Raw genomic sequence first — 27,979 nt, forward strand, 5'->3', positions numbered from 1 at the left:
TCCATATCCGATGTGACAGACTCAGGGGAGTCTAAATGTTTCCTCTTCCAAGAAACCTCCTCAGAGGTGTACTCTGGGGAAGTTTCAGAAGAGAGTGGGTTGCCCACTGGGGTATTCTGGGGCATTGGCTCTCTATACTTGGGCTGAAGGGATGGTACAGAGGTTGACACTGGCCCTTTCGAGGGAAGAGTAGCTGTAGCCGAGGGTGGAGCAGTCTGGGGGAACAGCATGCTCCTCATCACCTTGAAGGCATCGCGATCCCGGCCTGAGAGAGCCTTCAGCTCCGAGGAGCCAGGAGACCTCCCCCGTGCCAAGGAAGATGGCTCTGAGGGTGATGTGGGAGATGAACTCACCTGCACCGAAGCGCTGAGAAGAAGAATTGGATCAGACAAGGGTCCGATTTGACTCTCCTCCCTGGATCCGATGAGGGAGTGTCGGCTCCCAGACCCCTCGAGAGAAGACAGCATCGAAGGGGTTAGAGCAGAAGCCAGGGCCGAGACACCGATTGTGGTTTTCTGACCGGACAGTTCCACCACAAAGACATCCAGGCACTCCGGCTCCAAGCTCGTCCAAGTCAGAGGAGGAACAGAAGACAAGGCAGGTACAGACATCAGCTCCACTTCCATCCGGGATGGACTCAAGAGAATTTTGGCTATGGCCGGTGTTCAAAGCAACCTCTTGACCACCCGCTCCACATTGTCATCCAAGAGACTCTTGGAGGATCAAGAGAAGAAAGTGGAGGATTTATGGCTACCAGCCACCGATTGCAAAAGGGTTGACTGGGGTACTGAGTAGACCGATTCCAGAGTCGGGGACCGCCACCTTTTTTGGCTCCGGGTCGGCTGCGGTAAAGCTGGTGAAGCCAATGGAGTTGTTTTCTTCTCAGGCCCGACAGTCTTTGGGTCCAAAGTTGCATGTTTCTCAGGCATCTTGGTCAGCTCAGAAGCTGAAGACGAAGAAGAAGATTTTCTTGAAGACTTCTCTGATGAGGTTTAGAGGGCTGATTCCTTTCAATAGTCACATCAAATGGTCCCTTAAGTAAACCCCTTACAAAGGGCTTATTTTTACGTTCCTGCAGCACCCTGAAACTGAATCCATGGCAGATAGAGCAGGAGTCCTGCAGATGGACCGCAAGCAATATACACAGCTAGTGTGGCCGTCAGTAAGCGACATCTTCTGTGTGCACGAGTCACACTTTTTAAAGCCAGATTGTTTGGCTTCCTTACCATTATCTTTATTTTGCCCTAATTAGTCAACCAAACGGAAAATATATCACAACAGTACACCTACCAATCGATACACAGAAAGGCACAAGAAAAAACACAATTATTACAAAACAGTAAAAAAGTTTTTTTTTTTGTTTGTTTTTTTTTTTTTTTTTTTTTTTTTTAACAGGAGAAAAGAACCAAGAAAAACTCACTAGAGGAGAGGTCTCTAATTTAAACGAAGATCTCCTCTAGCCAGAGGAGTTGTCTCTAACTGAAACAATGAAACCTCAAGAAAAGGTAGCAGACAAAGGGGAGGGAGCCTAAATAAAATGGGGCTAAAACAAAGGGGACAAAATAAGAACCCTCTAAGTTAAATGGATTCATTCAGGACAAACTTAAAGCTAGACAGAATAGGGATAAAGGAGGCCTACGAACAGCGATGGCCCACACAACAACGCTACAACCAGTGACAACACAAAAAGGGAACACTAACTACCAAAAAACTGCTCTACACTAAACTAGAGAAATTAAAGATTATTACTCTAAGAAGATAGCAAAAATGTATAGTCAAAAAGGTAAATAAAACAAAGACTTAGACTGAGCCAGCGAAAAACAATCCCGAACCAGCAAATGAGATCTGGGGAACTGTCTCTAGGCATCATGGGATAGGGTATAGCCTTGAGCCAGTGAAAGCTCGGTTCCGAACCCAGCCATCAAGAATGAAGGTAAGACAGAACAACATAACATCTACTTTTTATTATTTAAAGTGCATTTTTCCTCACCAAAATAAACTGTAGATAAAGCATTCCTCATACTTTCACAATTTGTCAGAACAAACTTCAACATATAAGCCTGACAATTCAAAATGTTGGCAACCAAAATTGCAGTAGTATACACTTTTTTAATACTGATTAATAATTTTCCAGTTATTACTAGAAAGAGTAGGAATTGAGTTAAAGTGCTTAACAGCAGTGGGATCAATTAAGATTACACCTGCTGGGTCACATTTTGGAGTAGTGTATAATATTGTTAAAAGACTGAGGAACTTTATATAGCCATCTGCCTTTTTAGGGGCAGCTGGCTAACAGGAAAACTGCAGGCCGTAACACACAAAACCTCTAAAGCTAACAAAACAGGAGGAATGGATATAGGTTTTGGAAAATCATTCTGTAACAACTCATACTATTTTCTAAAGGATTAAGAAATGTTAGTGACCTACCACTGAAAACATTGGCACATTCTAGCAATTGTCTCAGAGAATAAGAAACCTCTACAGGAAGAATCAGAAACTGAGCTCTCCTCTAACTCTGAATCGAAAATCCTGAATCTGTCCTTGCATCTCTTCAGGAAAGGAGGAATCCCTCTTTCTTTTACCAGAAACTCCTTTACGAGAAGGATCAATAGCTTGAATTAAACCCAGAGATAGACCCAATAAACTATTCCTATCTAAAGAAATTTGAAGAGAAGAAGATACGTTTGGTTTTCTGTTTCTTTTTGATAAGAAAAATGGGGCCAACCATGTTAGTAATGCAAGCAGCTGCTTCCCCAGGTATGAGCACAGCATTCTGACACAACAGGGGAACATTCCCTGATCCATCTCCTAGGACCAACTAGAGTGGCTCTCCCTTAACCACTATGGGAACTCCAACAGCTGCAGGGGACACGGCTATCCACTGGTCCATACTGGCTGTAGGTGCTACACCAGAGGAATCCAGGGTAAAAGAAAAGTGGTCTGAGATACAACAAATGGCCACAACAGAGTCACCCACCTGTGGCTAATGCAAAATACTAGCCTGCTGTGGTGGCAAAGGCTGTTTACTTAACTTTTTTCCTTTTATGTCTGGAAGAAGGACTGATCCTGGTCAAGCCAAAAATGGTATCGCTTTCCCGGGGAAGACAGGTAACAAATGCCGGTAAAACTATTAGTCCACAAAAGCTACTTTTTTTAATGACAGAAAAACACTGTGAAAAGCACCTTCAATCATTATGCTAACCCCATCAAGGGAAAATAAACACAACTTCTCTACAGATATGTTTTCAGTTACTTAACACTATTTTTGAACTGACCAAAAAAAAAAAAAAAAAAAAAAAAAAAAAAGTGCTCTGTTTAAAAGTACGCTACAGTCTTGACACAGTCCATTAAAATACAGCATTCCTAGCTTTAAATAACTTTCCTGAAGAGGAAAATAATAAAACATCAGTAAATAAAGAAATGGGAGGTTCACCCCAAAGGAAACTTATCTGCCTAGCAAAGGAAAGCATGTGTTAAAAATAAAAGAAATTAAAAAAAAATTTAAAAATTTAAAGGGAGGGAGGGTGTAGCTAACTGCCAATGATACATAGATGACCGGCAGAACTAAAAGTGCTGAAGAAAGGAAACTTACTGCTGTCACTGTAATCACTGATTAGTCAGGTAGTGCCTCATGTTTAGAAGAAACACTGCAACATTACAGTACTACAGTTTGAGGATAAAGACAGCCAAAACATAAGCACAGCAATAGATCACACTCAGCAAACAAATTCAGCAACAACTTCTCTTCATAGCTGCACTATCCAGCAGTCATCAATCAATCAATTGAATACCAAGTCCAAAAAGTCAAAACTGTTGCACGGAGAAGCAGGACTCTTGAAAAGCAATGTCCATGTATACTCACAAAGGCTGCCTGTAATGGCACACCATCAACTGTTCTTTAAATTCAAAAGTCAGTTACAAAAAGTCACAAGCGTTCAGCGAAGTTTAAAAAAAAAGAAAAGTTTTTTTTTTTTAAACTTCGCTGAACGCTTGGATTAGTGCATTTGAATGTCTACAAGTTATTGTTTGGTGAAATTAACTGATGCAATTGGAAGTTCCTGACAGTGCTGAATAGCAAGTTGTGACTTTTTGTAACTGACTTTTGAATTTAAAGAACAGTTGATGGTGTGCCATTACAGGCAGCCTTTTGCATTTGAATGTCTACAAGTTATTGTTCGGTGAAGTTAACTGATGCAATTGGAAGTTCCTGACAGTGCTGAATAGTTGTGACTTTTTGTAACTGACTTTTGAATTTAAAGAACAGTTGATGGTGTGCCATTACAGGCAGCCTTTGTGAGTATACATGGACATTGCTTTTCAAGAGTCCTGCTTCTCCGTGCAACAGTTTTGACTTTTTGGACTTGGTATTATTTATTTTCTTGTGTGCACGGAGCTTGTTGTGAGTGCTATCTTGTCTTTACAATCAATTGAATACGTTTACTCAGGTTCTACTCTCCTACAAGTCTGCTAGACAGTTGGTAAACCTATTGGTACTGCAGTTCCAACAGCATGGACATAGACATTAGAGTAGCAAAGCTTCAAACAGGTCAGATGATAATACCCTCTTAAAATCTAATTTTTTTTCAAAAACAGAGCTCAGTTTAGGCTGCACAGACTGGTCAATTGCCACAAGAAACAACTGTCAGCAGCACTGACATAAACAGAGATAAAACAAAATAAAAAGAGGTTTCCGCAGCCACCATCAGTCATAAAACAAAAAGTATAACTGCAGCTTCATTGCAATCGAGAAGTAAGCAAAACAGCAAATGTGTGGCTTACAGAACTTAAATTCAGTCTGCCCCTATCTGGCACACTTCTAAAAAGACTGCATATGCTTAGGTTATTAAACTGAAGAATCAAACCAAAGGATGTGAATTTGGAGAGTTGCATGAGTCATTAATATAAGACAGAGTGGTTTGTGGTATAACACATTGTGAACCAATGGTCAGACTAATAACTGATGCAGACCTACCCTATTAAAAGCTGAGGATAAATGTAGAACAACCACAACTAGAAGTACACAGTTAAAATAATTAACTGAAGAAATGGATGCATGTAAAAAAAAGCAAGAATGAGAAATACTGTAAGGATGTGCTACAACAGTAATGGACACAGTGCAAATGAACTTCAAGCCTTTAGTATTATGTGTAGATAGGCTTGTAAGAGGAAAAAATGCACTTAAACAATTATGCAGAACTTGTACTGTAAGGAAACAGTTTGAAAGGCATATAAAAGGAATAAAAGTGTATTTTAAAGAATTTGTTTATACTTAGAAACATGAAAATGAGCTGTATGTTGGCACTAAGGTAGTGAAAACAGATGAAGTCACTGAGACAAAAGTGCAAGACAGACTGTAGTTAAAAACTGCTAAGAGTTAATAAGTGAAATGAGTGACAAATCATAGGTACAGAATGTAATATTTGAAAGATACTTTTGAAGCATCGGGGTTCAAAAGAAGTGAAAAAAAGAGCTATGTGCACATTCTCAGCATATTTGGGGCACCAAGTACATCCGGGTCTATATTACGTGATTGAAACTACAGATGTTCAAACAGGTAATGATCGACCCCAATAGAGCGAACTGGCAAAATGTCGAACGGCCAGAAAAAAAATAACAAAAACCCAAACAAGCCATTAAACTGCTTTATGCAGGGGGGCAAGCCCCCTGCATACCCCACACCCCCGCTACTTAAATATATCAACTCCGAGACCGCACTACATTGCAGTAAATGGAAATCTCCCCTTACGGAGATTTCAGTTTACGTGTTCGACATTCTGGAAGAATGCCAAAGATGTACTGACAACGATTTAGAAATGGAATTACTGAAAGAAGTTATGGAAAACATAGCCTGAGTAAAGTCATTAAGGAGGAGGGATAATAAGTCATAATTTTATTTCAAAGAAAAAACAAGCGGCACCTAAGGTTTAAAAGCTGACAAAATAATTTACAACCAACAGAGTAGACAAATATTTAAGTGGAAAGATAATCACATCTGGGAATAATAAAGTTAAAGGAAAAAGCAAGCAATATAACATACTAGCCAGTAATACTGCATCAAATAGGACAAGTAGTAGAAAGCTAAGCCATCTGCAATGCATGTCATAACAATCCAAAAGAAAAAAATGCCGGCATGTTCAGTACTACCTCATTCATGGAGGAGGGGAATCAAGTTGATAAATCAACCTAATGTCAGTACTATGAAACCAATGTGCTAAAACCACATTTAGCAAACACTGGGAGTAAGGCTTTTTTTTGTACATAATGTTGGAGGCACCTCACATCCCCAAACTTATATAACCCTACTCTGACACTGTACAACAGTGCAGAACAGAGAAAACTCAAGTGTTGCTGAAATTTGTTTCACTGAGTTGTCCTCAATCTGTCAGCATTTGCTTAAGGAGTGCTTGAACTACTGACACGATGCCATGGAGCAGAGTGAGCACAGTTTTGCTCTATTTCAAGGAAGCTATGCATCTTACATGAGTCCGTTATTTTTAGAATACCCTGAAACTATCAAATGGACAGCCACAACAAGTACAAGAGTGATTAGAATATTACTCCAGCGTCTTGGCTAGCAAACTCTGTGAAAGGCTTGTTAGCCGAGGAGCTGGAGTATTAAACAATTTTGGATTTTATGCTTCTACAGTTGGTGTTTTTTGCTTTCTCTGTGTTTTTTTTATTTTTATTTTTTATTCTGTTGTTTAGTGATTAGAATATTAACCTCTGTATTTGCAAAGCAGAGACTACCTGATGCTGTTATATGTGACAATAGTCCCTATCAGAGGTCAGGATTTCAAAAGATTTGCATCAGAGTGGAATTTCAGAAGTATATATAGTCTGCTTAATCAGCCTTTAAATGGATAAGTGGAGAGGACCATCAAAATTGTGCAAAATAGGGGAATACCCCACTGAAAGGACTCAATGTCACGTAGTTCAACTGTTAATGGTTAGAAGACTGAGATGACTGAAAATCATACTACCTACTTCATCAATGTTGGTAATGCCTGGAAATCTGTGCAAAGTAATCAAAATGCTGAATGGAAATCAACAGAAACAGAAGTACTATAGAGACTTCAAAAGGCTAATAGATCTACAGAATGGAGAATATAAAATCCATAGGAAAATCTGAAGTCTGAAACTGAAATAGTAGCATGAATAGCTGGACCAAGGTCCTATGTTATCTGTACAGAAGACATAAACCTGTAGACCAGGGACTACAGCAGACACTTAAGATGAATATACTGATACAATAAAAAATAAAAAAAAATTTAAAAAAACAGCAAAGGCCAGATAATCAGTTTTATTAACACAAGAAATAATAACACTCCCAGGTGGGATTGTACATATCCTTATGAATCTTGGGGAGGCGATACAATTATGCCTTCCCACATTTATCAGTGCAAAACCTTTTTTTCAAGATCATCTTCAGACCAATAACTCAGCCTTAAACCTTTATTACGTAAATCCTAAAAATCAATAAGTAAAGCCTGCCTATATTCATTTTCATGTACTACTTTACATAGATTTCTATCAATTTAAAAGTTCATAGCACATCTTTAAGTACTGGGAAGAATACATCACTACAACTTTATTGCCTTTATCTGATGGCTTAATAACACATTTTCTTGCTTACGAAGATCTTTCAGAGCTTTCCACTCCATTTTAGTTAAATTATAACACATTTTTCCTTCATTCCTACTTAAAACAAAATCAGAAAGAACTTTCGCAATACCATAATTAACCACTGATTGAAATATTTGAACTCCCTCATGGTTAAAGGGAGGCATAAAATTATTTTATACATTATACAACTGGCATCCAATTGGCAATAAGCATTAAATTCTAACTCATCCCCCATACTAGATTTTTTATTTATTTTTTATTTAACATTTGTTGACCGGGAATGTCCGACTAAGTTCCGCAGAGCCTGTTTTCAGCGGAGGGCCGGGGAGAAACGCTCCAGATGCATGTCTTTGGAATGTGGGAGGAAACCAGAGTACCCGGAGGAAACCCACGTGAACACAGGGAGAACATGCAAACTCCACACAGAAGGCACCCCAGCCGAGAATCGAACCGGAGAACCTCTTGCTGTGAGGCAACAATGTTAACCACTGCACCATCAGCACCACTGTGCCAATACACAAGAAAATATGTTTCATTAAGCTCACCCCCTGGTTCAAGGGTGATGTCTGAATTAGTAATATTAGAACCAGCATCATTATCAATATTATTTTCATTATTAAAAAATCTATCAAATGCAATTTTCTAATCAACTGAAAAACTTCAGTTTTTAGTACATGTGATCTTGGCAAAACAGTGGGAATAAATTTTAGTCCACCATTCAAAACAGACATCTGTAAATCATTAAGCACATAACCAGAAAGGATTACAACTAAAATCACTGCCCCAGCCCATAGGGCTACCATTACATTCATTAATACAGTCTTAGTCCTTTTATCCCGCTGATAAAACTGTCCCTCTGTAGTTCTCATGTTAGGGTCTAACTCTTTTTTTATCATTACCTCCCGGCTTCCGAAAAGTCTCTACCATGTATCTGGCATCTCGAGCATGGGGAAGGGGTGGATAAGCTTAAGATTAAGATGAATATGTCAAAGTCCTGAAAAAAGCAACAACCAAAACTGTCACAACCAGTACTCTCTCAAGATAAAAAGAGAGTTTAAGAAATGTGACAGTCAAGAATTAGACAGTGAGATGCTCCTCAAGTCATATCTCCAATGCAAGATAAAAATAGGTAAGAACTTTCTCAGAAACAATACTGGACACCCAGAAATATCAGTTCTAGTAAATTCTCTCAACTTTGGAGACTACTGAAAAAGAAAAAAAGATAAATGGATAGCTCAAGAATAGATCATAATATTAAAGACTACAAAATTGCAGTTACGGGAACAATCTGACACAGTTTCAAGTCATTTCGGAATATAACGTTAATGAAGACAAAGCAAAGGTTATAGCTGTAAATTATGTGCTCATACATGAAATTGGTTCAGAAATACCCATATTTATGGGGACATTATACAATGAAGTATTTAGTTGTATAGGTTAAAATGATTCTGTTATGGCAGCTAAGGATATGTGGAAAGAGACTAAACAGAAGATAATACAAAAACTGAGAAACTGGAAGCTCATTTGTGGATATGGATAGCAAGATACAAACAGTGAACATGTTTTTTAGTCCCTTTAGTTTTATATATAGGTCAGGCATATTTTTTATCAACCAGAGTAGTAGTTTTGGAAATAATTAAGAAACAGTTGAAGGATTTTATCTAGGATGGGAAGAGGGTAAGAGTCAAGTGGAAAAAGTTGATACTTCCAATAGAACAAGATAGTTTAGGGAGTACTTGATTTGAAAGGATATTTTAGAGCTACACAATTAAGGGCCATATATATATAACACAAGCAAAAAGCTATAATTCAAAGTGGAAGGGGATGAAGAAGCAATGGGCAAATTCAAGAAATAAGGACAGAACAGGCATTTGGAAGTAGCTCCTTAAGCTTTATTTTTACAAAGTAGTAGAAAGTATTCTAAGAATTAAGCCAACACAAGAATGGAGAAAGGAGATTTTGCCAATAGGGATGACCACAATTAGGGGTAGAGAGAATAAGCAAGAGGGGACTGGAAATTAGTGAAGAAATCTGGCAAAGTAACCAACATACTGACAGCAAATAACTAGAGACAGAAAGGTAATAACGTGATAAGAGAAACCAAGAAGACATTTGGACTGCCTTCCCTATCAGAGAGTGATATTAGAGTACATGCAAAAAGAGAAAGGGCTCAGGAAATCCTAAGTGAAAGACTTGCTCTGGTAGAGTTTTCTAGCTGAATCTAGAACAGAGACTGCTGTTAAAAACAGATAATTAGTAAAGCATATAAAATATTGCACAATAACTATAGGAATCAAAAGGAGGAGATTAGAAAATATTGTGAAGAGAGATTCAATAAGCAATTCACATGGAAACAATGGGAGGACACCTGTATGATTCCAAAATATGCAAAAAAGTCTAGAAGATTTAGGATTTTTGTTTGGACAGGTTTGCAAGGGTATTTTATAAACAAGCAGACTCAAATATTTTTTTCTCAGTTTACAACAAATGTTGGAGGTGTAATGGGGAAGAAAAACGTAAATGGGAACATATGTTTTAGGAGTGTAATGAGTTGTCACACTTTAAAAATTCTTACAAAGTACTCTGTCCAAAATATTGGGGGAGCAAATGGGTATAACTAAAAAAATGATCTCCTGAGCTGGGATACAGGATATGAACTGCCTTTACATAGTAATGCCTTGTTCAGTTTAATTCTGGTAGCTGCCAAAAAATCAATTACTAGAAAATGGAAACCAAAGTGTAAACCAACGGTATTTGAAGTAGTGAATGTTGTAAGAGACATACCCTTTTTATGCACAATCTGGATAACTGGATGGGGAACAGAAAATACACCCCTGGGATTCCCCTGTGTCCCTGCTGGACAGTGGCACAGGGTGCTGACTTGTTTGAACATGGGCTAAATTCTTGGCTAGATTTTTAAGGGCCTCAGGGCCAATAGCACAGTAACTTCCTATGATCCTAGATCCTATAAATAACTGGAAGTGGGATCTTTAGAAAAGGGTAGGAGCAAATTGCATAAGGAAAAATGGAAAGTGTGTGAACAATACATGTGGAATAATGTTTTGAAGGAGCAGTAAGGTTTAAGGGAAAGGCAGGAATTGATCAATGTATGTCATGTTGGATTGATGATAACTGTATAAAAAATATATATGATGTATAATGTTTATAACTGTGAACATGTTAACATGGTTTGTGTTCTTTTACATAAACATGTTTGCCGGTTTACAATCAGAATGCTGAATGACACTTCTGCAGATTTTGGAATCTCGTAATCACATGGACAACTGCTAAAACAGCGAACTGAAACCTTCCGAGTTTATTTAATTGAAAGCAAGGAAGTGATTGGTTCTTGTAAAATCGCTGTTGACTTGAACTGTGATTTTAAAGGAAGAGTTGAACTGGTTTGAATGTCAAACATTTTTACCATTTTCAACATATGGCAAAAACGATGTTCACAAATTCAACCATGTGAGTTGATGAAATGAATCAAATATGTTGTGTTGTTCAACATTTTGATAGTAAACCATGTTCGCCTATGTCTTAAGAGATAATTCAATAAAGTTGTTAAAAATTGAAATTATTAAACCATATTTTTAATGTGAACAGATTATCTTATATGATATAAAAGTATCATGCCATGCTTATTGTAGAATTAATGCAAATTTAATATAATCAGTATAATGCAATGTATGCTGCCTCATAGAATGAAGACAAAATAATTATAATTTTTAAGTAGAAAAAGACAGATGCCGAATACTGGGTATATAACCTTGAATGTATTAATGCGTACACATATAGAGCTGTTTTTATGTGGTACACCTTCCATCTAGGAGAAGAAGTAGCTTATATAAATACTAAATGGTGACTAGAGGCACTTCCCACTGAATGGCTTTATCGTGATTTTTTTTTTTTTTTGTGATTTACCGAAACCATGATTACTTGTGTGGAATGAGCCAATGGTACACTGCAGAAGTTTATTTTTTCACTTTTCTTCACCTTGACTGTGACTGTGGATTTGAAAAAATATATACATATACATATATATATATATATATATATATATATAGAAAGAGAGAGAGAGAGTGAGACAAAGTGAGAGAGAGAGACACATATAATGTATGTATATCTGTATATGCGTATGTATATACACACACACACATATATATATATATATATATATATATATATATATATATATATGGGTCTACTTCAAATGAACGAAAGACCACTTACCCGAAAACGACATCGCTGAGACCAGATCTCTGAAAACTGAGTTGAACGAATGACCATGTTGAAGAAACGTTTCCCATAGAATCTATATATATATATATATATATATATATATATATATATATATATATATATATATATATATATATATATGTATAAATAAAATATGTGTGTGTGTGTGTGTGTGTGTGTGTGTGTAAAGTTAAGCAGGTGTGGGAGTAAAGGGACAAAGTCTGTCATATAGGAGTGCAGGGGGACTACCCACTGCAAAAATATATTTTTTAATATTTTTGTTTTTTTTTTTGTTTTCAAGTAAGCTTCTTGAAAATAAAAAAATGAGGTGACTAGAAGCTTGTAAACAGTGTCAGTGTTGCCCCCCTTAGCATTCTAACAAACACTAACAAATTACAGTGAAACCAACTAACCTGAAGTCTTGACAAAACACTAATTCCCTATCTTCAATTGATTGATAAAATACAACTAATAAATCATTGGTAAGCAATAACTCTAGATAGCCCCTCAATGTTTACTTAAAAATATTTATTTATTAATTCATCTGTTTATTTTTTTAGTTACCATTTGATAACTGGACAGGTGGGCTAGTCTGACACCAGACAAGATCAAACAAACTTAGAAACAGTGAAATGTCAATAAATACAGTAAAGAAGGCACTGACCGAGAAAGTATTTCATGCTAAAGTAAACAAGAATATAAATTGTGTAAATACAAATGAACCAAGTTAACTAATAAGAACTAAATATCATTTCTGCCAGTAATAGTACAGTGGATCTTTTTGACAGGCTAATAGTAACAGAGCACTGACATTGCATAGCTGATAATTAACCACAGTCTAAAACATTTGCATTCAATGTTAGTATGCAGATACTCTGGTACAGCTCTCTTGAAGTCCATAAGGGATTCTTACACCTTATTTCTGGAGGGAGTTTGTTCCATAATACAGGGCTTTGTCTAAAAAAAGCAAGCTCACCTACAGTGGTTTTAAAAGGATGTCTACTTAGAGAGACACTGCCAACTTGGGAGTTTCAAAGTGACTATGCCTACTCCTTAAAGGGGAGTAATCTTTTTAAAGGTAGACAATATCCTTCTTTTAGTGTATCATATATCAGAGTGGCTGTTAAATATGTTGATCTTTCAGTAACTGGAAGGCACTTTAGTTTTTGCAGAAGGTAGCAGTGTTAAGAATGTGAGTCAACAAGTACAGAAAACCTACACATCTTATTTTATATAATTTGTAATCTATGAGCATTAGAGGCAAAATAATATATAATGCAGAATACTGCAGACACAGTTGGCATAATTGTTAAGGTCTTTGCATCCCATGCACAAGGTCCCATCAATACCTGAGTGGAGTTTGTATGTTCTCCCTGTGTTTCTGTGAGGTTCCACCCACCTCCCAAAAAATGCTGGTTATTTTCACCTCAAACTCACCCAAGAACTGAGTTGTGGGCAGAAGCACAGACTCTAGATGGTGCCTATCGGGGAAGAGTTGCATAGACCACTCACTTTGGGCATCAGCTGTGGTGTGCAGCATTCTCTAGATAGAAGAACATGGCATGTCGTTAACAGAGCTAGCCACATAACTGTAAAAATGGCTCTAGGTGATTGGTCTCATTGACTAATTTCACCAAAAATGGCCATGTGTATTTTGCAGTGCTGCAAAATGTTATGAGGTATTAAAAAAAAATTTCAACTGAACATCATTTATTAACAGATGCTGCAACTCCTTTCAGCCCAAAAAAAAAAAGCTGGAAAGTTCTTCTAAACTTGCTAGGAGTGTTGGTTTTCATGTGGGAGTCCATATAAATAAGCTGATGCTGAGTTATTAATAGAAGAATAACCGCAGTATCAGAATAAAGACACAAGGTATCACCCCACTCCTATGTCTTTGCATAGTGGGCTGAGCTTCTGAAAGACCAATGTGGTCGTGGGAAACTGCCACTATTCATGCAGCTGAAGGTGACTTTACTTTGCTTACCACATTATAATACAGAAGCTGAAAGGGCTTTCAGCACTAAAAAGAAAGTAAAAACAAATCTACATCACTCACTTTAAAGACATTAAACTCTTTAATGACAAAAGTACAGTAGTGTTAAACAGCTAAAGCTCATCTTGGATGCTGCCAAGAAAGTGACAACAGGATATAAAAGGGAATCTGCAATCTAAAGGAAGTGTTTTGGTATATCAACTTACTATTACCTTTCTGTTAATCCATGCAGAGAAACAATAAATATGTCTTTAAATGTAAGGAAGGTAAAAATTGTTCTGTAAATAGTATGGTAGCATTTGTGTGCATAATTTACATCTTATTTATTATTCACATTACATCCCTGGTGTCCTGTGTTGGCATAGAGGAATAATATCTGCAGTAGGTGGGCAAAGGGTTAGAATCCTTTGTAGTTCCTTTAAAGCATGCTATTTATAGTATATCCCTGGTGTGGACTGGTTCCGTGACACTCATTTCTTTTTTAATTAAGTGCCTTTAAGCCAAGCATGCCCCCATGAAACATATTATGTGTAAGTGTTGTTAAGACAAAAGATGAAAATGTAATCCTTTGGAGCGAACAGTTTCCCCCACCCAACATCTTCATAGTTATACAACAAAAGTAAGAGCACTGAAAGTACATTTATTACAAAAATAAAGAAAAAACAAAACAAAGATTACAATGAATAAATCCTTACAAAACAGTGGTGAGTGCTTTCAGGGATCTAACCCTTCATCAGACAACAGTTAAAAATCCCATAATTCTTTAAATACTGGTGATTAGTCACATGATGTTTCAAAAATTTCAGTTGTACCCAATAAGGACATAACAATTAGTGCATCAGTACATATTAGCACAGTTATGCAAATAAATAGACCATACACTAAATGAATTATAGCTAAAATAAATAAAAAATGTATATGTATATAACCTTGTATGGTGTATAACTATATAATGAAAACCTGAAAATACTAGCGACAACACTATATATATATATATATATATATATATATATAAATAAAAGACATGTAAAAATATACAAATCTAGTGCATCCAGCTAACATTGATACATACATGAAAATTAAAAAAAAATAAATAAATAAAAAAAAATATAAAATATATCATGCTAATATACGTATAGAGGTAAATAATGCTAACAATCTAAAATACAATATAAAAGATAAAAATGTATTGTAATATATTAAAAATCTAAAAATGTTAGCATTATTTACCTCTATACATATATTAGCATGATATATTTTATATTATTCTTTATTTTTCATGTATGTGTCTATATAAGCTGGATGTACTAGATTTGTATATTTTTTTACGTTTTATATAGATATATATATATATATATACATATATATACATATATATATATATATATATATATATATATATATATATAGTGTTGTCGCTAGTATTATCAGGTTTTCATTATATAGAGTTATACACCATACAAGGTTATATACATATACATTTTTTATTTATTTTAGCTATAATTCATTTAGTGTCTGGTCTATTTATTTGCATAACTGTGCTAATATGTACTGATGCACTAATTGTTAGGTCCTTATTGGGCACAACTGACATTTTTGAAACATCATGTGACTAACCACCAGTATTTAAAGAATTATGGGATTTTTTACTGTTGTCTGATGAAGGGGTAGATCCCTGAAAGCACTCACCACTGTTTTGTAAGGATTTATTCATTGTAATCTTTGTTTTGTTTTTTCTTTATTTTTGTAATAAATTTCCCAACTGTGGTACTGTCAGTGCTCTTACTTTTGTTGCTTTTAACTTTTCACTGACAGTTTTGTGTTTAGAGAGGATATTTACTTTCATTTCTACTTATTTTGCCTCTCTAACGCAACATGACAGAAGTAAATGTTTCTACTATTGCAATTGAGCTGAACAGCGATGCAAATATGGCTAATGGCTCCAAAACTTGTCCTGCAGAACGCCTGAATGGACTACTAACAATGGATGTGAATCCCTTATTAAACATAGGGCTGAAAACAATGGATACAATATATGTTGACAACTCTGAACAGCTAAACCATTTTAATACTATTTATAGAGACCTGGAAAATAAATTGTATAAGTTTAAATGGCTCCAGTGGCAACGTTTCTACTTGGAAGCATGTTTACAACATCTTTTCCCTAGGGGGCTACGTGTGTTGACTATGCCAACTTATGGTCAAACATATCCAGTACTTCTCAGGCATTGGCAAATTATAAACTTAGAGTGCAGTTCCAAATACCTGCATATACTGAGAGACTTTTTCCATCCACAAGAGGACGAGCTAGCTAAAGACATTAATCTAGTCTATGGCAGCATTATGGATAGTTATTCCACACAAATAGTAGGTACAAAGCTGGATACTTTACATGAAAATATATTAAACTATGAGAAAAGACTTGCTGCAGTCAAAACCTGTAAATTGCACAGGGATTTTAATGATTTTCAGCACGGGAACGTATTCTCTTGGGTGAGGGAACACCCTCCTAAGAGCCAGACCAGACAGACAGCTCGGGGGATCCAATCAGAAGCTCCACAGAGGCAACGCCATGACAACATTAATTTGAATGAAGGAATAGGTGACACACCCACTCCAATTCAGTCTATGCAAGCGACAAGCAATGAAGCAACTGCCAGCTTTGCTGGCGTTGTAAAAGACTGTGTAAAGCCGGTTTTTGGTTCTAAAGTGCATACACCACAACCTGACAGGAGTGATGTTCCGGTGGTTAAACCCAAAGAAATGAGAAACATTCAGCTACCTTCTAACAGTTTATCTAATGATCTTAGCCCAGTGATTAACATGGATTGTTTTTTACTGGAGGAAATCCCTGCCAATAAGAGGACGGCTGACGTATCGCAGTCAGTGGAGACCACTGAGTGCAGAGGGACAGGACAGAAAGAGGTTGAGGAAAGTTTGATTTTTAACATTTCGTCACACCCATTGACTGAAAACCAGGTGAGCCTTTTAAATAAAGGGCTCAGTTTTGTTCCAGCAAAGAAAGCTGATTTAACTGATGTAATAAAAGACCTTAGACTTTTTGGCCGGACTTTAACACTTAAAACTTTGTTTGGCAATAGCCCTCATATGACCAGCAATTTATTTAAAAAAACGAGTACGTTTATTCCACCATGTAATGCAGTTATTGAAACTTTCCTTGATGTCTGTGACTGAGAACTAAGAGAAGTTGGATGTGAGCAATAATTGCAGTTCTAACACTTTCTATAATTTGAGCAAAGATGAATACCATGCTATGATTGATTTAAAACACATACATTCTATTGAAATAAGACCGGCAGACAAGGGAGGAGGAATAGTGGTGATGGATAAACAGCTATATGTTGAACAAATGTTCTGATTATTAGATTATGACTCCACGTATCAGAATATATCTAATAATGTTGTAAGAAGTGTTATTGATAAAGTATCCTTTTTGATGTTTGATTTGTTAATTACCGGTATGATTAATGAGGAACTGTTTGAAAACTTTTCGGTCAGTAATCCCACCATACCTGAGATTTATGGCTTACCTAAGATACATAAGCATTTGTCAGTTCCACCCATGTGCCCCGTAGTCTCGGGTAAAGGATGGGTTACTGAACCTCTATCTATTTTTATTGAGAAGAATCTACATCCACTGCTATCTAATTGTGAGACTGTGCTAAGAGATTCTAAGGTTTTTCTTGAAACTCTTAGGATGAAATGGATGAATGTAGACACCAAACATTGTTGTTTCCTGGTAACAATGGATATAGAATCATTATTCACTGTGATTCCGAATGAATGGGGAATAGAGACCATAAGGGAACTACTTCACAGTGTAGATTATAACGAGAACAAATGTGACCTCATTTGTGCTCTGTTGGATATAGTGCTTACCAACAATGTTTTCTTATTTCAACAACAGAAATATTTACAGAAGGTTGGTGTGGCTATGGGCACAGCCTGTGCGAACAGCTACACCAACCTTTCCTTGGTTCAATGGGAACGTACACATATATTAACCAAAAGTACATATGGCAGATACATAGAGTGGTATGTCAGGTTTATGGATGATTTATTTTGCTGCGGAATGGTACAGAGGTAGAGCTAAATGCATTTTTTAGTTACCTCAATAATACCACTCAATTTCTTAGATTTACCTCTCAATATTCCATGACTGAAATTTACTTTCTTGACGTCAAAGTAAGAATAGATGAATTAAACCAGATTAGAACTGATTTGTTTAGGAAACATGTTAGAAAAAACATGTTTTTGCACAACACCAGTATGCAACCGAACCACACCAAGGTCAACATCATCAAAGGCCAAGTATACAGGATTATGAGACTGTTTAATGATGATGATGAACTACAAATAGCCCTGGATCAACTTAAATCTGAGTTTTTAAACAGGGGCTATGATGTTAGAACTCTAGATAGGTGCATTCTAAATGGTTGGAGTAATAGGGCGGGTAGATGTAGACCCTATTTTGATATGCACACTACAACTCAAGCAAGCGGGCAAAGTCAATGATCGTGATGAGGTAAGGCATAAACATACAGACAGAGACAACACACTTAGGATGCCACTCACTTTTGCAAGCAACATAAGTGTAGTATGTGATGTTGTTGTTTGTCTTTCGGCTTTTTCCCGGTAAGGGGTCACCACAGCGGAACTCCGGTCTGCTAATGATTGGCAGTAGATTTTTATGAAATGCCGAGGTGCCAGCTTGACGCCCAACCTTCAACGAAGGTATGCCCATGTAGTAACCAAGAATTGGGGTATTCCATCCACGACTGACAACATACAGGGTATAATTGGTACTAAGCCAAGTTTCATTTTTAGGAACAATAGAACATTGAAAAATGAACTATGTTACAGTAATGCTGCAACTAATACTCTCAGTAGATCAGATAGATTGGGCATATACATGTGTAGAAATTGTGGAGCATGTAAACACATACACAATGGCAGGACTTTTACACATCCCTTGAAAGAATTCAGTTATAGCAGTAATCTCTATGATAATTGTACCACATCTAATGTGGTCTATTTCACCTACTGTGTACTATGCCACAGCTACTACATAGGTAAGACCAATAGACGCCTGAAGGACAGGGTCCTCGAACATTATAGGGATATTAGGAACTGCAAGGAGAATAGTGCTATTGCTATGCACAACATGAATACAGGACCGGAACATATCTTTAAATTTCTGGTTTCACAAACATTGTCTGAGAAATTAAGGTGGGGTAATTTATCTAATGACACAGAAGCTGCTGAGCAGAGATGGATTATTAGATTTAATGCAGACAAGCCCCCAGGGTTGAATCAAATGGTGTCGCTTAAACCTTTTTTAAAAGCTCGACCATTGAAACATTGATTCTCTTGAATGGTTATACATTTTTAGATTTTTAATATATTACAATACATTTTTATCTTTTATATTGTATTTTAGATTGTTAGCATTATTTACCTCTATACATATATTAGCATGATGGATTTTATATTATTTTTCATGTATGTATCTATATAAGCTGGATGTACTAGATTTGTATATTTTTTACATGTTTTTTACTTATATATATATATATATATATATATATATATATACACATATATATATATATATATATATATATATATATATATATATATATATATATATATAGATATATATATATATATATAGTGTTGTCGCTAGAATTATCAGGTTTTCATTATATAGTTATACACCATACAAGGTTATATACATATACATTTTTTATTTATTTTAGCTATAATTCCTTTAGTGTATGGTCTATTTATTTGCATAACTGTGCTAATATGTACTGATGCACTAATTGCATTATTGGGTACAACTGAAATTTTGAAACATCATGTGACTAATATCCAGTATTTAAAGAATTATGGGATTTTTAACTGTTGTCTGATGAAGGGGTAGATCCCTGAAAGCGCTCACCACTGTTTTGTAAAGATTTATTCATTGTAATTTTGCTTTGATTTTTCTTTATTTTTGTAATACATTTCCCAGCTGTGGTACTGTCAGTGCTCTTACTTTTGTTGCTTTTCACTGAGAGTTTTGTGCTTAGAGAGGATATTTACTTTCATCTTCATAGTTATCCCTGGTGTCTATTAGTCCTCTTGACCCAATCATCCCTGGTGTTGAGTGGTTCCCCCCAATCAGCTACAAGTTAAAGTGTCATTAAGTCACAAGCTATGAGTTATTCCCTGGTGACTAGTAGTTTCCCTGCCTCTATGTGTCATTAAGGCACAATGACCTACAGATATCCCTGGTAGCTAGTGTTCCTCCATCCCAATGTGGAGACTTTGCTCGTTAGTCTAGGCATGTGTGGAACTAATTCACACACACACACACACACACACACACACACACACACACACACACACACACACACACACACACACACTGACATGCCCCTAACCTACCTCCTCACTAAACGCTCTGCTGTGACCTTCCAGAAACAGACACTCAAACATACACTCAGTAATGCAGCCTCACACACACACACACACACACACACACACACACACACACACACACACACACACACTCACTGACATGCCCCTAACCTACCTCCTCACTAAACGCTCTGCTGTGACCTTCCAGAAACAGACACTCAAACATACACTCAGTAATGCAGCCTCACACACACACACATACACACACACACACACACACACACACACACACACACACACACACACACACACACTAACACTACCTGATCGTTAAACTCTCAGCACTTAACTCTACTATGATGGATGAACAAATCCATTACCACAACCACCCAGAAGCAGCCATGCTACTTTATGCAGCTGTGTAAATGCTGTACTGTATGCAGTGCCAAGGAACAGCACAAGATTAAATAGCATATGCCTCTTCCTCAGAATGCCTCACTAGCATCTAGCACAACCATGGAGACAGCCCACTGTGTGGGAGGGTGGTCTCTTAAATACCAAAAAGTCACACCTTGTGGAAAGTTTCTGGAATTTGTGACAGTTTGGTAGCATTTCTGTGTAATTTACAACAGACAGCAATTGCATTAGGTACTGTTTTAGTATCTATGTAATAGTAGTGTTAGAGGCAGATATCTGACATTTAAGTTTAGTTCATGGAGCTGCCTGTATCCGGGGTTAGAAGCATAAAAACACTTTTAAGTTTACTATGTATTAATCTCGATAGTGCGCTAATCTAGACAATACTATTAGAAGTAATATTTTAATTTAATTGTAGGGTAATTATGTAATAGGTTAGACAAATTTCATTGTTTAGAGTACAGTTTGCAGAAAAATGAATACTGTATAATTGCATAATGTTGGTAGATATTACATTTTACTTCAGGCAGACTATCAAAATAAAGCTTGCAGAATATAAAATAAAGTGGTCTCAAATTCCAATCTGTTGTTGTCTTTTATTTAAGAAGGATATTAAATTACCACCTAAGCAGTATCAGCTTATATATACTTTGCAAAAAAAAGCATTTAGTTGAAAGGCTATTCTAAGCATGCACCAAAAAGCTGTCTTGCTTTTTGTGCAGTACAAAAAGAGGCCGTATCATGTTTTGTCTGTCACATGTTGCTAGGCCCTGTGTTCCACAATGGGCTCTTGACAGATTGAGACCTATGTGTTAATGAATGAAACAAATGAATAAATGCTTATGAAAGAGATGTAAGCAGGTATGCAGAAATCTATATGCATGGAAGGAAACAGAGAGAGACAGCGACAGAGAAAATGTGTATGCATAAGGTATTCTGGTATGAAGTGGTTGCTTACTGGATGGGTGGGTGGTGCCTAACAATATTCCTGCACTGAAGCATTCTGTTGTTTTATTCCATCAAAGGAACCAGCTAATGTGCCAGCAAAGCAAACAAAGTACATATGGGTCAGAATAATCACCTAGAACATTAATTATTTGTACAATCTACTTGTACTTCCTGTGCTGACACTTAAGAGTCATCCTTCCTACAAGCATCAGACACTGCGTGACAATGCGTAACGGTAACAACATTTTTGTCTTATGTTTTTAAGTATAATTTAGTGGATCCTTTGTGGACAGACCGCTGTGATAAATCTAAAATGATGGCTGTAAAAGAACGTCTGTAAACAACCAAACTCATATTCATAAGGCCTCCAAGGGGCTGTTGAACAACAAAAACATACCTAAAAATCTACAGCTATGACAGGACAGCTCATATGCTGCAGGGAAATAATTATTGCAGAATGCTATTTCCTCTTTCTGTCCTATCTAACCATAGATAACAGCATTAACTTATTTATTAACACTTGTTTACCAGTAAAGTCCGAATGAGCAAAGGACCATTTTCAGAGTAAGTTCAGGAAAAAAGCTCAAACAAACATAATTATACACAGTACATAAACCTAAGGTAAAAAGCCCTGGTACAGTTCTGAATAGCATGAATAATATATACAATGAAGATATTTATCACTAGTTCTAGCATATTTATTCAATCATTGTGAAATTTGGTTTGTATTATTTGCACTGGCCTGCAGAAGGACCAACTACAGACCGATTTATGCAGTACCTACCTAGTTTGTTGTATATACAGCCATAAGCAGGAAGAAAAGAAATATATAAAGGCCTTCACACACATCAGCTATATAATGATATTCTTGACTGTATTAATGCTCACCTTGAAAAGTAACCCTGTTGCCTTTCTTTTTTCTCCTCCTTTTTCTCCATAGTAAACTATGATCTGCAAGTTGGAAGTTCCCTTGTTGTTCTATGCTAGGCCCTGATGTCCATCTGAAATCCCTGGAAAATAAAAAAAATCTCATGACTTTAACTTCAGTTATTAACTTTACAAGCAAAGTTATGTTAGCAGCTACTCTTCACACACTGCAGCAAAAGCTGATAAAAGTTAACTAGATCATGCAGACTGCATGACCCTCAAATGAGCACAACAATCCATTTCTACCACCCAGGAATTACAGCACAAAAAGTTAATAGCCATGTATTTACAATCAAATTTTATCCCATAGTACTGGCACTGATTACTTAAAATCAGTTAAGCAGTCTAAACCTCCTGGATTACCATTATAACAGGCACATATGCCCAAGGGGATCATATGTAGTGAAAAAAAAGAAATAACTCTCAGGACTAAAGTTTTGAGCTCATTGCATACATCATCTTCTTCATACAAAGTAACATGACTGAATAAAGAACACATTTATAAGCCTTTAACTTTTCTGTTAACACTTCCTTATTCTGTTCCAAAATATTAAATATACTTTCATGTAGCAGTGTATCATCTGGACAGCAACTGACCATAGCCATCTCCTTTATATCTTTCACATTGTTCATGATGATGCGTCCTTGGGGTTGATTACTTAAGTGATGTCATGCTTGAAGCTTCATGCTGATGAATGGGTGAAGCCAAAGGAGGCAAAACGTTTTATCCATTCATCTTCACTGTAATTTACTGATGGATGAAAAAACGCCCATCTAACTGAAAAGCATTTAAGCATACTTATTAACTGTTGAGATTTTCACAGAATGTCCAGTATTTTGCCTCATATTTTGGCCTGTTCCTCATAAAATTTGTTGTTTTCTGGCAAAACAGTAAGGATTCAAGTCACTAAATAATGATGTACATTTGAGTTTCAGACTTCATATCCCCCAGAAAATACAAGCAAACACAAATCCTGTTATTCTAGCAACTAAGTTTAGAAAAGCAACATTTAAAACCTGTCCCTATTCTTCGGCATTTGTCCCCTCATTATTTTGTGCTTTGTCCAAATTTCTTCTGCTAAGAGGATTACAGGTATACATTTAAGGATTCGGCACCAAGACAAAAAGTGTAACTAAAGTTACTGATCAGACAAGTATTCTGCACCTGTTAACAAACATACACAGGTAAATTTAATAAACCCTACACGGTTCACTAACACCGTTCCGTGTAACCACGGTAAACACTGTTAGCATGCTAATTACAGCATAAGCAGCTGAACTGTATGCTAATCAACCAATCCAAGATGGAGGAGCTATTCAACAAGCTATAAAATAACCATATAGACTCAGTGCTGGTTTTCCCTACGAATTCCAAAACCTAATGGAATACAGCCACAGAAAGGAGTCTACACAGAAAGAATGTTAGGGACTGCTATTGCTTTAATTCATGCATACGTGCAGCAGGCAGAAGTGTATGCTGCTGGTGCCAACAGACCACGGCCAACAAGGAGAAGAGTTTTCAGACCCCATTTAATTTATCACAATCTGCATGAGGTGGAAATTGTAGACCACTACAGGCGGATAGTGACACACTACAGAAACTCTGCAACCCCCATCATCCTCAATTCAGACCCAGGGCAAACTGAAGGGAACCATACCTGTGGAGACAAAAGTATGTGTAGCACTTAGAATTTTAGTAACAGGAACCTTTCAGAGACCAGCAGGGGATATGCTGGAGGTGTCACAGGCATCAGCAGCCTGGATCCTCCATCAGCTCCTGAATGCTATACTCCAACATGCCAGAAACTACATACATTTTTCCTGTACTCCTGAGGACAGGGTCACAAATATGCAGGAGTTCTACCCTGTAGCAAACCACCCTGAAGTACTGGATGCCATAGATTATACACATATATAAATTAAGGCACCACCTGGGGAACAGGGAAGGCTCTAAATAAATATTGCCAAGTTGTGTGTAATGCCAAAGAAATCATCTTGAATGTGTGTGTGTGTTGGCAACCAAGGCAGTTAACACGACTCACATATCTGGCACACCTCCAAACTGTATCAGATGTTCACTAGGGGTGATATCCCACAGGGTCATTTACTGGGGGATGCAGGTTATACACTGGTATCGTGGCTGATGACGCCCATCAGAAATGCACACACACCACTAAAGAACACCATAATGAGGCACAAGCTCAAACCGGAAATATTACAGAGCATGTACTTGGGCTGCTGAAGTCGTGGTTCCTGTGCCTAGCTACATATGGGGGAGCCCTGCAGTACAATCCATGTACATGTACTGAAATATTCACCATCTGTGCCGTGCTGCAAACATCAACCATGTAACTGTTGTGCATGTGTGTCTGTATGGGTCCTCCAGGTGAAATTGTTGTGCCAGTGTCTGCAGGAACTCAGCCAAGCTCTGTGCTAGCTCTATGTCTTGGTATGTCAGACAGGTGTGAGCCATGCATGAAAGAGGTTGCAGTTCATTGTTGATGTACCTGAGCATGAAAACCGGCTCTGCCAGGAGATGCACTGGCATGTCCATGCCCATGGTCAGATGCACTGTTGCTACCTGACCATGACTGATGTCTGCTAGATGAGCTCCCCTCACGAGGACGACCAGAACCAGGACCCCATGGCCTGACAGAGCAGTGGAAGTACTGCTACTATGGGAGTGTGATCGGGCATGGCCACATTGGCTAACAGCAGATGATGTGACTGATCCACGCCCATAATGATGTCACTCCCCTGCCAGCAAATGTTCCATCACAGGCACTGCCTGCTTGAACGTGTCATTTATCCAATCCACTGAACTGGCAACACAGTGGAGACAGCCACGCATGTCAACCTGTGTTACATGTACAACCCTAAGCATTACACCGGAGGACCTACAGGAACATAAAATAAATGAAGAAATAACAAACCAACAGGCTAAAATCCATGAACTTTAATAGATGTTTCCAAAAGTGTGGTAAGCGCTTTCACTGTGACCACACCGTTTCATCAGACAGCATTAACTAAGAAATACAAGTCTTTTATACAAAGTGTGACCAATAAAAGCCCTTAATTATGATGTCATCAAAAAGTTATAATTTTTTTAAAAGAACACATACTGCAGAAAACACATTCATATATCATGAATAAAAACAGATATAAAATGTATGCAAACATATTGCACTTATAAAAATATATATGAAAAATAAAACCTATTATTTGTGTCTAAGTCTACGTCCTTTTAGGAAGGGTTTCAGTGAAAAACAAAACATTTAGACCAGGTGTTTTTCCTGCAATCAACAATAAAATCCACTTCCGTTCTATAGTTTCAGTGTGGTTTTTAAGATCAACTCCTCTTAAATTAGTTTAGTGTCTAAAACTTGCAATACAAAGAACCTAAATGAGTGTGCAGTACCATGGCTCATAATATGTGCTGCTAAGGCATTACTATCTTTTTTTATTCTTTATGTCTCTCTGACGTTCAAGGACCCTATCCTTAAGTGGTCTATTTGTCTTGCCAACATAACATGCATGACATAGTTAACAGAAAGAAAAATATACAAGGTTACAAGTTTTGCAGTCAGCATAAAAATCAGCATTAATTGTGAATCTTAAAACTGCCTTCATGATATATGAATGTGTTTTCTGCAGTATGTGTTCTTTTAAAAAATTTGTAACTTTTTGATGACATAATAATTAAGGGCCTTTTACTGGTCACACTTTGTATAAAATACTTGTATTTCTTTGTTAATGTTGTCTGATGAAGTGGTGTGGTCACTGTGAAAGCTCTTGCCACTCTTTTGGATATATCTATTAAAGTTCCTGGATTTTAGCCTGTTGGTTTGGTATTTCTTCATTTATTTTATTCTTATTTTTGTCTTACCAACCTTTATCCTACTACCATATATATATATATTTTTGCTGACCTACGGGAACATGCCTGCACGTCCAATATCCCTAAACATACATTGAGTGGCACAGGAAGAGACACCTGGATCAGGTGGAGGATGAACAACAGGCATCCTCTGAGCACCCCTAACAACCCTCCTGCATGGCACCTCACCCACACTATGGCTATGGACAGAGTCAACAGGTACTGAAGCTGCAGTAACCACACTTCCCTGATCGAGTGTCTCACCCTCCACCTGTCCAATATTTGAGGTCGCACTGGAATGGGTTGGTGTAGGTCTACTGATTTTGTCTGGTGGAATTACAGGGGAAGGCTGAATGTCAACCTCAATGTAAGATTCAGCCTCTGCAACACCACCCCCTGACTGTGCCTCTGTTTGACCACCATCATCATCAGAGTCTGCCAATACTCTGACATCAGATGGTAAGAGTTCTAAACTTCCAATGTCAGAATCATCTGTGATAATAAGCAACAAACACAAGAAAGAAATTAATAGCTACACTACAACAGTAAAATGTATGCTAACACACTAACAGTGGTACGACTACTACAGACAGTAAAGCAATACACACAACAGTCCTGACACCTACATCACACATATGGATAAAATAAATATTTCATTGAACAGCTCATCTTACAAAAACATATTTTGCTTACGATGTGGTGATGATGCAATGCTTCCCACAGATGATGGTCTTGGAAGAAGTTAAGAAAAGGTAAGGACACCATCATCACAACGAACAGTAACAAAGGGGATAAAAACTGTTTGCCCTTTATATGTCCATTAAAAATACTTTTAACAAGAACCTGGATGACAAGTCCACCCTAAGCCCATGTGTAATCAATCAGAATGTGTTGTTAACTGTACCAGTCTGCAATTATCCCCCCAAAACAAATTTAATGTTAAACAGAAATTAAGTATTGCTGTCAATATTTTGCTATAAAAGAATTATTTAACAATTGAGATATATAAGCCTGCAGGAGAGTGGCACTGAATCGAGAGAGTTGGCGACAATTAATACGATACCCCGACCCCCATATAAATGGGAAAAAGGGGATGATGATGATATATAAGCCTAACTGGAAGCTCATCTTGGGAAATGCATGTTCTCCCTGAAACAGTAGCACCAACATCAATGATATGTTGTGTGCACTTTCCTGTGAGCTGTCTAGATCCCTGACAATGGACAGGAATCTTCATTTTCTGTTAGTGGTGGTTCTGTAGCAGCACCCCCCCCCCCACAGTAATCATTTGTTCAGAGGCCACTGCAGCTGCTCTCATGTGTGCAGATGAAATCATGTCAATGTCCCTATGGGGCACCTGATCATATGTCCTGCTGCGACTGCCTACTGCATTTACATCAGCAACTATCTGCTGCCAAATTTGTATTCTGCTTGACATATCTCCATGTCCCCTCTCAAAAAGAAAGGCACCATGTCACCTAAAAAACTTCCACAATGACAACATTCTCAGGGTCACTGAAGGGTGG

At 37.2% G+C, this 27,979-nt stretch overlaps 1 protein-coding gene across 1 annotated transcript in view; it reads right to left on the bottom strand.

Annotated features, from left to right (window-relative positions):
* LOC122816286 (nuclear receptor coactivator 7-like) overlaps window positions 1-27,979 on the bottom strand; it is a 1,918,671-nt gene that overhangs the window by 1,407,994 nt on the left and 482,698 nt on the right. Inside the window, exon 2 of the mRNA XM_044089024.1 lies at window positions 22,538-22,659. Within this exon, the coding sequence (XP_043944959.1) occupies window positions 22,538-22,587 (50 nt within the window). The 5' untranslated portion in view covers window positions 22,588-22,659. The remainder of the gene's footprint in view (window positions 1-22,537; window positions 22,660-27,979) is intronic.

Source organism: Protopterus annectens, chromosome 1.part1 (genome assembly GCF_019279795.1).
Source record: "Protopterus annectens isolate FY-2018-M chromosome 1.part1, PAN1.0, whole genome shotgun sequence".
Classification (NCBI taxonomy): Eukaryota; Metazoa; Chordata; order Ceratodontiformes; family Protopteridae; genus Protopterus; species Protopterus annectens.